Here is a 14,558-nt window from a genome sequence, read left to right as displayed (position 1 = left end):
AAAGTACACTCCAGTCCAAACCTAAAAAAAAATTATTTTCTGTGTTTGTGAATTGTGTGCGCAGTAGCCGCATGTGCATCAACAAAGTAGTGCCAAGCGTGCGCCTGTGTCATAAGTAAAGGGCCAGCTGGCTTGACCGTTAAAGGGTGCTGTAACCCCCGAAAGTACACTCCAGTCCAAACCAAAAAAAAATTATTTTCTGTGTTTGTGAATTGTGTGCGCAGTAGCCGCACGTGCATCAACAAAGTAGTGCCAAGCGTGCGCCTGTGTCATAAGTAAAGGGCCGGCTGGCTTGACCGTTAAGGGTGCTGTAACCCCTGAAAGTACACTCCAGTCCAAACCTAAAAAAAAATTATTTTCTGTGTTTGTGAATTGTGTGCGCAGTAGCCGCACGTGCATCAACAAAGTAGTGCCAAGCGTGCGCCTGTGTCATAAGTAAAGGGCCGGCTGGCTTGACCGTTAAGGGTGCTGTAACCCCCGAAAGTACACTCCAGTCCAAACCTAAAAAAAAATTATTTTCTGTGTTTGTGAATTGTGTGCGCAGTAGCCGCACGTGCATCAACAAAGTAGTGCCAAGAGTGCGCCTGTGTCATAAGTAAAGGGCCAGCTGGCTTGACCGTTAAAGGGTGCTGTAACCCCCGAAAGTACACTCCAGTCCAAACCAAAAAAAAATTATTTTCTGTGTTTGTGAATTGTGTGCGCAGTAGCCGCACGTGCATCAACAAAGTAGTGCCAAGCGTGCGCCTGTGTCATAAGTAAAGGGCCGGCTGGCTTGACCGTTAAAGGGTGCTGTAACCCCCGAAAGTACACTCCAGTCCAAACCAAAAAAAAAATTATTTTCTGTGTTTGTGAATTGTGTGCGCAGTAGCCGCACGTGCATCAACAAAGTAGTGCCAAGCGTGCGCCTGTGTCATAAGTAAAGGGCCGGCTGGCTTGACCGTTAAGGGTGCTGTAACCCCCGAAAGTACACTCCAGTCCAAACCTAAAAAAAAATTATTTTCTGTGTTTGTGAATTGTGTGCGCAGTAGCCGCACGTGCATCAACAAAGTAGTGCCAAGCGTGCGCCTGTGTCATAAGTAAAGGGCCGGCTGGCTTGACCGTTAAAGGGTGCTGTAACCCCCGAAAGTACTCTCCAGTCCAAACCAAAAAAAAATTATTTTCTGTGTTTGTGAATTGTGTGCGCAGTAGCCGCACGTGCATCAACAAAGTAGTGCCAAGCGTGCGCCTGTGTCATAAGTAAAGGGCCGGCTGGCTTGACCGTTAAGGGTGCTGTAACCCCCGAAAGTACACTCCAGTCCAAACCTAAAAAAAAATTATTTTCTGTGTTTGTGAATTGTGTGCGCAGTAGCCGCATGTGCATCAACAAAGTAGTGCCAAGCGTGCGCCTGTGTCATAAGTAAAGGGCCAGCTGGCTTGACCGTTAAAGGGTGCTGTAACCCCCGAAAGTACACTCCAGTCCAAACCAAAAAAAAATTATTTTCTGTGTTTGTGAATTGTGTGCGCAGTAGCCGCACGTGCATCAACAAAGTAGTGCCAAGCGTGCGCCTGTGTCATAAGTAAAGGGCCGGCTGGCTTGACCGTTAAGGGTGCTGTAACCCCTGAAAGTACACTCCAGTCCAAACCTAAAAAAAAATTATTTTCTGTGTTTGTGAATTGTGTGCGCAGTAGCCGCACGTGCATCAACAAAGTAGTGCCAAGCGTGCGCCTGTGTCATAAGTAAAGGGCCGGCTGGCTTGACCGTTAAGGGTGCTGTAACCCCCGAAAGTACACTCCAGTCCAAACCTAAAAAAAAATTATTTTCTGTGTTTGTGAATTGTGTGCGCAGTAGCCGCACGTGCATCAACAAAGTAGTGCCAAGAGTGCGCCTGTGTCATAAGTAAAGGGCCGGCTGGCTTGACCGTTAAAGGGTGCTGTAACCCCCGAAAGTACACTCCAGTCCAAACCAAAAAAAAATTATTTTCTGTGTTTGTGAATTGTGTGCGCAGTAGCCGCACGTGCATCAACAAAGTAGTGCCAAGCGTGCGCCTGTGTCATAAGTAAAGGGCCGGCTGGCTTGACCGTTAAAGGGTGCTGTAACCCCCGAAAGTACACTCCAGTCCAAACCTAAAAAAAAATTATTTTCTGTGTTTGTGAATTGTGTGCGCAGTAGCCGCACGTGCATCAACAAAGTAGTGCCAAGCGTGCGCCTGTGTCATAAGTAAAGGGCCGGCTGGCTTGACCGTTAAAGGGTGCTGTAACCCCCGAAAGTACACTCCAGTCCAAACCAAAAAAAAATTATTTTCTGTGTTTGTGAATTGTGTGCGCAGTAGCCGCACGTGCATCAACAAAGTAGTGCCAAGCGTGCGCCTGTGTCATAAGTAAAGGGCCGGCTGGCTTGACCGTTAAAGGGTGCTGTAACCCCCAAAGTACACTCCAGTCCAAACCAAAAAAAAATTATTTTCTGTGTTTGTGAATTGTGTGCGCAGTAGCCGCACGTGCATCAACAAAGTAGTGCCAAGAGTGCGCCTGTGTCATAAGTAAAGGGCCGGCTGGCTTGACCGTTAAAGGGTGCTGTAACCCACAAAGTACACTCCAGTCCAAACCAAAAAAAAAATTATTTTCTGTGTTTAGCCGCACGTATATATCAAATCGATATAACATAAATGGAGGACCAAACTTTCTCCGATAAAAATAAAATAGAGAAAGATCAAGAACCACTTCCTCCTAGTGCTGAAGCTGCTGCCACTAGTCATGACATAGACGATAACATGCCATCAACGTCGTCTGCCAAGGCCGATGCCCAATGTCATAGTAGAGGGCACATACAATCCCAAATGGCAAAGTTCAGGAAAATGACCTTGAAAAAGACATTTAAATCAGCTGAAGAGAAACGTAAACTTGCCAATATGCCATTTACGACACGGAGTGGCAAGGAACGGCTAAGGTCGATCCCTAGTATGTTCATGACTAGTGGTTCAGCTTCACATGACGATGGAAGCACTCCTCCCACTAAAAAAATCAAAAGAGTTAAGCTGGCAAAAGCACAGCGAAGAACTGTGCTTTCTAAGAAGATATCACAAATCCCCAAGGAGAGTCCAAGTGTGGTGGTGGTTGCGATGCCTGACCTTCCCAGCACTGGACGGGAAGAGGTGGCTCTTTCCACCATTTGCACGCCCCCTGCAAGTGCTGAAAGGAGCACCCACAGTCCACTTGCTGATATGCAAATTGAAGATGTCACTGTTGAAGTACAACAGGATGAGGATACTGGTGTAGCTGGCGCTGAGGAGGAAGTTGGCGAGGAGGATTCTGATGGTGATGTGGTTTGTTTAAATCAGGCTCCGGGGGAGACAGTTGTTGTCCGTGGGATGAAAAAGCCCATCACGGTCATGCCTGGGCAGAAGACCAAACATTCCACCTCTTTGGTCTGGCAATATTTCTATCCAAATCCGGACAACAACTGTCTTGCCATATGTACCATATGTAAAGGTGAAATAAGTAGGGGTAGGGACGTCAACCACCTAGGAACATCCTCCCTTATACGGCACCTGCAGCGCGTTCATAAAAAGTTACTGTCAAGTTCAGAAACTTTGGCTCAGACCGTAAGCAGTCCAGGGACACCTAAATCCCGTTGTCCTGTTGTATCCAAGCGCCTGCAAACCACACCGTCAACTCCCTCCTCGTCAATTTCCTCCTTAGTCAGGATCGGAAGTAGTCCTGCAGGCCATATCACTGGCATGACTGACTCTCCTATCCGGGATTCCTCCGGAGGATCCTGCATTGCTACGCCTACTGCTGCCGCTGCTGCTGTTGCTGCTGCTGCTGGGAGTCGTTCATCATCCCAGAGAGGAAGTAGGAACACCACTACTTTTACTAAACAATTGACCCTCCAACAGTCCTTAGCGAGGAGGATGAAGTACGACAGCAGTCATCCTGAAGCAAAACGTATAACTGAGGCCTTGACTGCTATGTTGGTGTTAGACGTGCGTCCGGTATCCGCCATTAGTGCAGTGGGATTTAGACAATTGATGGAGGTAGTGTGTCCCCGGTTCCAAATCCCGTCTAGATTCCACTTCACTAGGCAGGCGATACCGAGACTGTACAGAAACGTCAGAAAAAGTGTCCTCAGTGTCCTGAAAAATGCCGTTGTACACAATGTCCACTTAACCACGGACATGTGGACAAGTGGAACAGGGCAGACTAAGGACTATATGACTGTGACAGCCCACTGGGTAGATGTATCACCTTACGCAGCAACAGCAGCAGCGTCACCAGTAGCAGCATCTCAGAAACGCCAGCTCGTTACAAGGCAGGCTACGCTGTGTATCACCGGTTTCAGTAAGAGGCACACCGCCGACAACCTCTTAGAGAAACTGAGGGAAATCATCGCCCAGTGGCTTACCCCACTTAGACTCTCCTGGGGATTTGTGATATCTGACAACGCCACCAATATTGTGCGGGCATTACATCTGGGCAAATTCCAGCACGTCCCATGTTTTGCTCACACAATAAACTTGGTGGTGCAGAATTTTCTGAAAAGCGACAGGGGCGTGCAGGAGACGCTTTGGGTGGCCCGAAAAATTTCTGGCCACTTTCGCCATTCAGCGACTGCGTGCCGAAGACTGGAGCGCCAGCAAACACTCTTGAACCTGCCCCGCCATCACCTGAAGCAAGAGGTTGTGACGCGGTGGAACTCAACCCTCTATATGCTTCAGAGGATGGAGGAGCAGCAAAAGGCCATACAAGCCTATACATCCACCTATGACATAGGCAAAGGAGGGGGTATGCACCTGACTCAAGCGCAGTGGAGAATGATTTCCGTGTTGTGCAAGGTTCTTCAGCCCTTCGAACTTGCCACACGTGAAGTCAGTTCAGACACTGCCAGCTTGAGTCAGGTCATTCCCCTCATCAGGCTTTTGCAGAAGCAGCTGGAGAAAGTGAAGGAGGAGCTAAGACGGAGCGATTCCGCTCGGCATGTGGGACTTGTGGATGAAGCCCTTCATTCGCTTTGCCAGGATTCCAGGGTGGTCAATCTGTTGAAATCAGACCACTACATTTTGGCCACCGTGCTCGATCCTAGGTTTAAAGCCTATGTGGTGTCTCTCTTTCCGGCCGACACAAGCCTGCAGAGGTGCAAAGACCTGCTGGTGAACACACTGTCAGCTGAAGCGGAACGTGACACGTCAACGGCTCCTTCTTCATTTTCTCCCGCAACTGGGGCTGCCAGGAAAAAACTTAGGTATCCTAAGCAACCCGCTGGCGGTGATGCAGGGCAGGCAGGACCAAGTTTGGACATCTGGTCCGGACTGAAGGACCTGGCAACAATTTCTGACATGTCTACTGTCACTGCATATGATACTGTCACCATTGACAGAATGGTGGAGGATTACATCGGTGACAGCATCCAAGTAGGCATGTCAGACAGTCCATACCTGTACTGGCAGGAAAAAGAGGCAATTTGGAGGCCCCTGTACAAACTGGCTCTATTTTACCTGAGTTGCCCCCCCTCCAGTGTGTACTCCGAAAGAGTGTTTAGTGCAGCCGGGAACCTTGTCAGCGAAAGGCGTAGGAGGTTGCTTCCACAGAATGTGGAGAAGATGATGTTCATCAAAATGAATTATCAGCTCTTCCAGGGAGACCAGCCTCCAGAACGTACAGAGGGACCTGTGGTGGTGGATTCAAGTGGGGACGAGTTAATACTTTGTGAGGATGAGGATGTACACACTGAAGAGGGTGAGGAATCGGTGGATGAGGAGGATGAGGATGACATCTTGCCTCCGTAGAGCCAGTTTGTGCAGGGACACATTAATTGCCAGCTTGTTTTGTGGGGGCCCAAACGAACCAATCATTTCAGCCACAGTTGTGTGGCAGACCCTGGCGCTGAAATGATTGATTTGTTAAAGTGTGCATGTCCTGTTTATACAACATAAGGGTGGGTGGGAGGGCCCAAGGACAATTCCATCTTGCACCTCTTTTTTTCTTTGCATTATGTACAGTTTGGGGCCTAGTTTTTCTAACTGCCATCCTGTCTGCCACTGCAGTGTCACTCCTAGATGGGTCACGTGTTTGTGCCGCCCACTCGTGTCGCTTAGCATAGTCATCCAGCTACCTCGGTGCAACCTTTTGGACATAAAAACACTATTGTGAGGTGTGAGGTGTTCAGAATAGACTGGAAATGAGTGGAAATTAAGGTTATTGAGGTTAATAATAGCATAGGAGCAGAAAAACCTACAAATTCTGTGATTTTAGCTGTTTTTATGCTTTTTTTCAAAAAAATACAGATCCAAAACACAAAACCCAGAACCCAAAACACGGAAGGGTGGTTTTGGCAAAACCAATCCAGATCCAAAACACGAAGAAAGATCCAGATCCAAAACCAAAACACAAAACACGAAAAGTGGCCGGTGCACACCCCTAGTATACACCTAAATTGCACTTGAGTACAGTGTTCGGAAGTATGTATGTATATGTGTGTTTGTAATATAAACATATATAATGTCTATGCATTGTGTGTATGTGTGTGTGTGTGTGTGTGTGTGTGTGTATATATATATATATATATATATGTCTCATATCTATATATCAGTTTTTATTTTAAGTGAGCATACCTTGTTTCCCTGGAGCTTCTCATCTTTGTCAGGTTAATCAATAGGCACCGTATGGCAGAGGGTCAGTAATCAGTGTCATCAGACCTTTAAATCGTGTTGAAAATTTGCTTAAAGCCTGGGCCAATTAACATCGAGATGATGAATGGCTGGCGAGATAGGAAGAGCCTGCCGCTCAGGGCCTTTGTGCGAAGGAGAAGCTCAGCTGTTGAGCAGCAGACACCAGCGTATAATATCAGCCATTCATGTACTTTCAGTCCACCCACTCTTAATGATAATGTCAATCTAACAAAATATACACACATTGGACTTGTCATGACTTAATAAATCAAAGGAGTTTGTCAAAGGCATTCAGATAGATTAACGAGGCAGCAGCAATAACAAGTCGAATTTGCATAGAGAGTTGCCCGAATCTCAGTAAATTATGATCCTGTTTTTCATTTGATTATTTGCTAATGTCTCATGAGAGAGAATGATTATATTAGCATTCACAATGCGCTACAGCAGCACAGATCCAGTGTATAAAAGACCCTCTACCAGGGTTGCTCTTGGTTGTTTATTACACTGTGTGTGTATGTATTTGTGTTTATATGTAACAAATATATACACACACAAAATTATTTTATATATACTGTGTAAAATATATATAGATATATATTATTATATTACACAGTATATATAAAATATTGTGTGTGTGTATATATATATATATATATATATATATATGTGTGTATATATGTGTGTGTGTGTGGGCACCCCAGATGGTCGAGTGCCGTGGATTGAGCCTGTTGTGTGTGTGTGTGTGTGTGTGTGTGTGTGTATATGTATGTGTGTGATATATATTATACTTTTATTCACCTTTTTAATATGCACAGTGGAGACTTTCCTTAATAATATATACATGTATATATTTTCTTTCTCCTCCCTCCATTTCTATACAGTAGATCCAAATGATTCAGCTTGACAGAGGCTTAATATCATTTTAACAGTGTACTGAATTGTGCCTTCAGGCAAAATATAGTTTTGTAGCTATAACCAACCTATCCATCTGCCAGCCAGATTGGGATTCTCCTATCCAAGGCTTGCATTCTGCCTCTCTGACAACTCCAAATAGGATTAAGGATTCTGATACATGCAAATAAACTCGCTGTCATAAAACCCAGCTCCTTGGCTTCTTAAATGTTGTTGTATAAATGATGTGATAGATATAAAAATTTTTTTTAAAAAATCTGAATCGGATAAAAAGCAGGGTTTTTATGCCTTTGCTGTAAATTAATGATCGCAAATATTTTTTACAATTGAACGCCTATTTTCATTTTTTTTAAAGTCATGACATTTCTTTTCCGTTGATTACGTATGTAGTGTTAGAACGTCATCCGTGCAGTAAAGAGGCAGAGTTTCAAGTGGGGCCACCATGTTGAAGTGTATACAGTGACTAGGCTCCTTTATATATACCGTGTGTCTAAAGAGAGAGACAGTTTAATAGAAATGTAATTAGCAGATTATGCCACATTAAAGAAACATTTACAGAGTTTAATGTGGCACTTGGAATACAATTTGTGGCAGATGAAAAAAAAAACAGATGGATGCTCAATTATGGTGTGGACCAGCTTATAGCCAGCAAACCGTAATGACTATAGAAGACAATAATTTAGACTTGAGCATGTACCCATTTTTATGTCCTCATTATATATTAAATGACAGGACATTACAGCAGACCACTTTGTACATAAGGAAAACATACATATTCTTCTAAAGTTATGCATCTAATGATTGTTTCAGTCTAGAGCGTATTGCAGTTATTTAGTAAACAACTTGTTGGAGACCAATGCAGATTAGTGATGAAAGGTCTATAGCTTTTCACCATCGTCAGTTATCAATCGATAGTGAGCCATCGATGGTTAGAGCATGGCAGTCTCCATCGGTGATCATCCACCAATGTTTTGCCATTCGTGCCCTTCCATCGATTGTGACACCACATCATCGGACCATCGATGGTTGCTAACCATTGATAGATGATGGCCAACCCTAATGCAGAATAATCCCGGCTTTGTATGCCACATCTCTTCCATATTCTGATCCATATGCTAGAAATACTTATTATAACTGCAGCATATATAAAATAGGAATTGCACTGTCTTTGGAGCATTTACTCAATCTAGAATTTGGTGGATGGTTTTCGCAAGAATGAACACATTAAGATTAATGCACTGGTTGCACTTCCATCCTGACAAATCCAATCCAATCTGATCTAGGTAGGTAGGGTTTTATCTGTCGGGTGGTAAATATCCTTGGCTGTTGCTCTTCATCTTGGCAGGGTCAGATTAACAATGTGGCGGATAGGCCTCCATATAAAATAGTCCCAGCATACTGACCCCATGATGTTGACCAGCTGCCCACATGGATGCAATAAAGTATTAAAATTTTATTTTTATTTGACTCACAAAATTATGCAATTTTTCTACTTTTACATAATGAGAGAGACTGTGGGATGGATAATGTAGGGCAGGGGTAGCCAATCCTGGCCCTCGAGAGCTACCATCAGTGCTTGTTTTCCAGGTCTCCTCACAGAATCATAAGTGAAATACCTGTGGATCTTTTTTAAATGTGTTAGTGAGTAATGAAATACACCTGTGCACCTGCTAGGTGAACTGTTAGTAGCTCTCGAGGACTGAGGTTGGCTACACCTGGTGTCGGGATTTACATGCCCACATGACACTGACCACACCCCCCTGGTGCTGGCTACTCCCACACAGCTCTGGTCACACTACCTCCGCTCTCACAATGAGCACTTGATAAATTTGAGACCCAGGTCCATGTGGCCCTTAATCTGGTACTGCATCTATGTGTACCTTTATATTTAAATTTCTTAATGTCGACATGCAGACTTTTGCCATGTTCACAATGTCGACATTCTGCATGGACCGCAGGTGGAGGGTTAGGCTGCGGGAGGGGAGGGTTAGGGTTGTGTTAGGATTAGTCCTACTTACCGCTGGAAGCATCACTGGATCCGCCTGAAGTCCTCACGACGTTGCCACTGGGCCTGGAAGACACCGCTGGAGCCATCAGATCCGCCAGACCAGGTAAGTCGCCATTAGACCACCAGGGACTTTTTTGCAATTTCATCGTTGAACGCCAACATTGCATCCATGTCGACAATATGAATGTTGATAAAATATACCACATCAGTTTGTGCATAGGTACGGGCTGTATTTATCACTATCTCAGCAGCAGCCATACGCTGCTGGCTATAGCAGCTCCTCAACTACAATGTGTCGAATTATCAATCGTAACACTTACATCAGACTCCCAATAGTTACTCTTGCCTCCCAAAAATGTTATATTTGTAAACACTTGACGCCTGACCTGGCATTTCTTCACGGGTCTCAAGACGTGGGTAAAATCTGGGTAAGGCTCAGTGCAAATGGGTATCCCGGGTCATTCAATCGTTCACAGCATAGGGCTGCATTTCCTGGCGCTTGGAGATTATGTATTCTCCAAGCGCCGGCAGAGGTAAACCATGGCAATATCCCGGGTCCAGCCTGCAGTGGAAATGGGGTTCAGGCCACTGAGACACATCCTGAAACCCATGTTCAGTGTCCCGGGCTGGACCCGGGATTTTTGCGGAAAAGTGGTATTATTCATATATTAATGAAACTTTAACACAGGCTGTTTGAAAAAATTACAGGTGCTGATTGGTTGGTACTTTATCGCTCTTCAAGGCTTAGTACATATACCCCTTTGGATTAATGCCTTGAAGAGATATAAAATGGATGGCGATAAAGTACCAACCAATCGGCTCCTAACTGTCATTTTACAGGCTGTGACAGGAGCTGATTGGTTAGTAGGTTTAGTACATAGACCCTCTATTGTTTGTGGTGTTGTGAAATTTTTGAAACTGTAACATTTTATTAATATATTAGAATTGTTTGTACATCTACAATATGTACTTATCAATTGACAGCAGGAATTCTGTACCCACAGCCGGACACTAAAACCACCCTAATTCTACCCACATTCTCTCCGGGCTCTACAACATAAACCCCAACAAAAGTTATCATCATAACCACGGAAAGAAAATTGAGCGTTCTATATATAGAGTACTGCAGTCTTTAACAGGTTACAGACCATGCAAACCATAGTCACAAATCAAGTATATTACAGCTTAATGGTTACAGGTGGCCTATAGTCCATGGACACCAGGGAGTTGTTCCTGCCCAGATATGGACCTATTTCTGTTGCATGTAATTAAGATTTTTTTTTTTTTTTTTTTTTTACTCTTCGCTCTCCTTCAAGAAACATTGGGTCCACGATCAAAGCAATTGTATCTTCCCGCTGTCCCATCCTCAGCCGGCTTAAAACAATTGCTAACAGTGGGGCATGATCCGGAGAATGTGTAATAGCAGAACCATTGTCTCTGTTGTTGGTACATTTTATCTGTTTTCTTCAAGCTGAGCAAGAAAATAACTACCCCCACATCGTAGTGTCAGCTTTCTTTGTTATAGCGTAAAATAAACATCCAGTGTTGACCTGAAAGTGAACAAAGCGATCTTGTAACAGCATCCATATTGTTATACCTCTGGCCATTTTTTGCAGACACGCATCTGTGTGCAGGAACTCCAGCCATTTTGAAGGATATTTCTTCCATCCAGCAAGGGTTTATTGTATAACGTTTTCATTTAGAAATAAACATTAAGCCTTCTTTTCCTTTCACAGACTGCTTCGGAGAGAGAAGATTGTCATCGGGATGAGCCCCCTAGAAAGATTATTGCAGAGAAGAATACACTTAGACAGGTATTTATTGCTTGTGGTTCCAGCTTTATAAGGAGAGAAAAATCAAACCCTCAGTGGTCTCAGGGCCCGATTCAGACCCGTTTGCTAGCAAGCGTTCACTTGTAGACAGACGATTTTTGCATTGTGTGCATTTGTATGCATTGCAGTGCGCGAGCTAGGTAGAGCGATCGGGAAGCGTACGCTCGCCCAGCATAGACAGCCAGGCTCAATGAGTGACAGGAGAAGCCGTTTGTGGGTGGTAACAGGGGCAGGTCACTAGAAACGGGGGAATGGGGGTGCGAACGCAGGCGTACCAGAGTGTGTGTTTGTTTGTTACGCCGTTTCAGAGGCGTGCACAATTAAGAGGCAGCGTCATAGTACACGTCACCTGGCTGATTAATACACTGAAGTTCTTGCAGTGCTTGCTGTAGGGTATAATCAACCACAAGCGCTGCCTTCGCCTCCGATGGTTGCATACACTTCCTGGAGATGACGTGTGCAAGTGGGTGTCTTAAGAAAGGCTGGTGGGTGTCTGCATACACAAAGAGATCGCACTCCAAGACATAGTGGGCGTGCTTATGCCTTGCCATGCGATCACCTGCCTTGCTGGGTGTGTTCTGAATTTGCATACGCTGGGTGCGAGCGTACACATCTAGCGACCGGGTCTGAATCGGGCCCTCAGATGCCTTACATGGGTGTCTTGTATAGGGTGATGGTTTTGAAGAATTGCTTAAAACTTCGTATGTAACGTTAGAAGGTTTGTAATAGTGACATACGCATACCCCTTCAATGCAGGGTGATGTACCTGCCTGTACATATAGAAACTGCTTATAGGGACTAGAAAAAAGGCAACTTATTACCAGCAGGTGGGGATGAGGGACCCTGACTTAGAAGTGTGCTATTTCTAGAGCAGTTTGTGATTTGTATATTTGTTTTTGTTGTGTTGCTTTTTTTTTTATATATGTTAACGTCATTAATGTTGTTGTTTGTTTATATGGTGCCGCGCAGGCTCTGCAGTGCCGTACACATGGGTGTGTTTTATGCAGCAAAGTGCATAAGTTTAAAGTGGTACAGGCGGATCTGGTAAGACCCGTCGACAGAATGTTGACTAGAGAATGCAGACACGGCAGAGATGTTATTACAAGCATTTTAACTGTGTTGACATATATTCCATCATGATTGTAAAGCGTCATGTTTAAAGTTATAAAGCCAACACAGTTGACATGTCAGAAATGTTATTTCTTTCATTTAAACAGTCTGACTGTCGACACATTCACTACCTCCCGTAATGATGAGAACTTGGCTTTTATATACATGACATAATTGCTCAGATAGATGACTTAATTGGGTAGAGAGTACAGAGGAGAGAGGGCCATGTGCATAACAGCTTACGGTCTAGAGGGGCTATGGGGGGAGCACAAAGGGTGAGGGGAACAGAGCTTAGGAGTGCCCATTACTTCATTATTTGTACATAATTGAATTTATATGGCTAATGCTTATTGCTGGCAGTGGTGTCGCTTGAACGCTATTTATATATTTGCTCCTGTCTAATAATGCCTCAAGTTTAGGAGGAGCATAAATATGTTTTTAGATGTATGCTGTTACTGGCCTAGACAATGTGGATAGCATTGCTGTCTCACAATGCTGGGGTAATTAATTACATTCCTGACCCAGATCCTTATCGGTATGGAGTTTGCATGTGCTCCTCTTGTTTGCGTCAGTTCCCTCTGGGTGCTCCGGTTTCCTCCCTCAGTACAAAGACCTACTCGCAGGTTAACTTCTGCTGACTAAATTGTAACTTAGAATGTTTGTGTATGTGCTTGTGTGACAGAAAATTTAGACTGTAAGCTCCAGTGGGGACTGATATGTCTGACAAATATCCTGTAGCATAATTGTTGGTGCAAACTATCCTATGATAATTTATTGTTAATGAGGAACTCTGTCAAACATAAGGTTTTCCCAGGAACCTCTCTCATCCCTGTAAGTGGAATTTGAAGTGATAAAATGAAAGCATTGAAACTTGGCAGCTGATTGGACGATAAATGGCAGCTGACAACCTATCAATGACATGGAGAACACAGGGCAGAGCTGACTTTTGTTCTGTGCACTTGTACAGCACAACTTCATCTACTTTGCACCAATGTTAACACACCAGACTGCCGAGTTCACCTGAAAAGGTCCAATGCCCATGCTAATTCATATCACTGCCCACTTACACGCCACCATCCCAAATACCACTGCTCCATGCCAACGGGATGCAATACCAGTCCTTTGTGCCCACAATGGGCACCTCTATCATGTGTCCGTAATATCACTCCTGTCTAGGTGCTGCTGATGAAGAATCACCAGGTGCAGAAAGTGGCTGCTGTTAACATGAAACTGTGAGAACGGTCCCAGTGGTGGTTGCAAATGCTGCTAGCGCTGTCCATATTACTAAACCTCTGGCACTTGTGTAATACAGCCTAATCCGCTGGGCATTCATGCAGACATACTGCATGGCCCATTTTACTTCGCCAACTGTGTGGCACAACGCCTACTCTCCACATAATGGGAACACAATACAACCCTTAAACACTATCACTTTGCTCGAAAGGACAGTAACCCACATCCATGTCAACCTGAATCCCTCCATTCGTAAAACACCTTAGTGTTCCTAACTTTACAAAGAACCTCAGGAATATTTACAACAGCCATCCCTGGTGTATGCTGCAAATTGTACTAATATACACGTACTTGGTAAGAAGAATAAGAGAAAATGTAAATATATTTGAAGACTATAAATCAGTTGCCACTGAAAGCTTTTTTACGCTCACTGGCACCTTTTCCAGAGCTTCCCCTGCCATCCTCTCCTCTCCACCAGGAAAGTCCATGCATGGTGGTCTGGTAAGTGGGTCTTGAGATGGGGTTGCCGTGGTTAAGTTTAGTTACAGATTTTTTTATTTTTTTTTTTAAATAAAAAAAAAAAATGTAATGCATCAAACCTAATTCTGTCAATTATATGCCAAGCTACCATATCATCGAGTTTCAAAATATGTAACTTTCATGTAAAATATTATAAACACAAGAACATACTGTAATAGTGAACGCTCAGGAGCTGTGTGCTAGTCCATTGAGAATCACGCAAATTTGTGGCTTGCACACCAGTGCGCGCACTCCGTGTATCACTGCGTGTTATCTGTCAATCCCAAAATCTGTCCCATTTGA

At 44.3% G+C, this 14,558-nt stretch overlaps 1 protein-coding gene across 3 annotated transcripts in view; it reads left to right on the top strand.

Annotated features, from left to right (window-relative positions):
* Positions 1–14,558, top strand: part of BTRC (beta-transducin repeat containing E3 ubiquitin protein ligase) — a 249,753-nt gene that overhangs the window by 73,198 nt on the left and 161,997 nt on the right. For 2 of the 3 annotated variants that reach the window (XM_088475194.1, XM_088475193.1), the window contains exon 2: positions 11,298–11,375. The exons of the other annotated variant lie outside the window; for it this stretch is intronic. In XM_088475194.1, the coding sequence (XP_088331320.1) occupies positions 11,298–11,375 (78 nt within the window). The remainder of the gene's footprint in view (positions 1–11,297; positions 11,376–14,558) is intronic. 3 annotated transcript variants of the gene reach the window in all.

Source organism: Taudactylus pleione, unplaced genomic scaffold, assembly GCF_031769625.1.
Source record: "Taudactylus pleione unplaced genomic scaffold, aTauple2 ptg000165l, whole genome shotgun sequence".
In the NCBI taxonomy this organism is placed as follows: Eukaryota; Metazoa; Chordata; class Amphibia; order Anura; family Myobatrachidae; genus Taudactylus; species Taudactylus pleione.
Note: the sequence above shows the minus strand (reverse complement) of the source record. Positions and strands in the feature narration are given on the sequence as shown.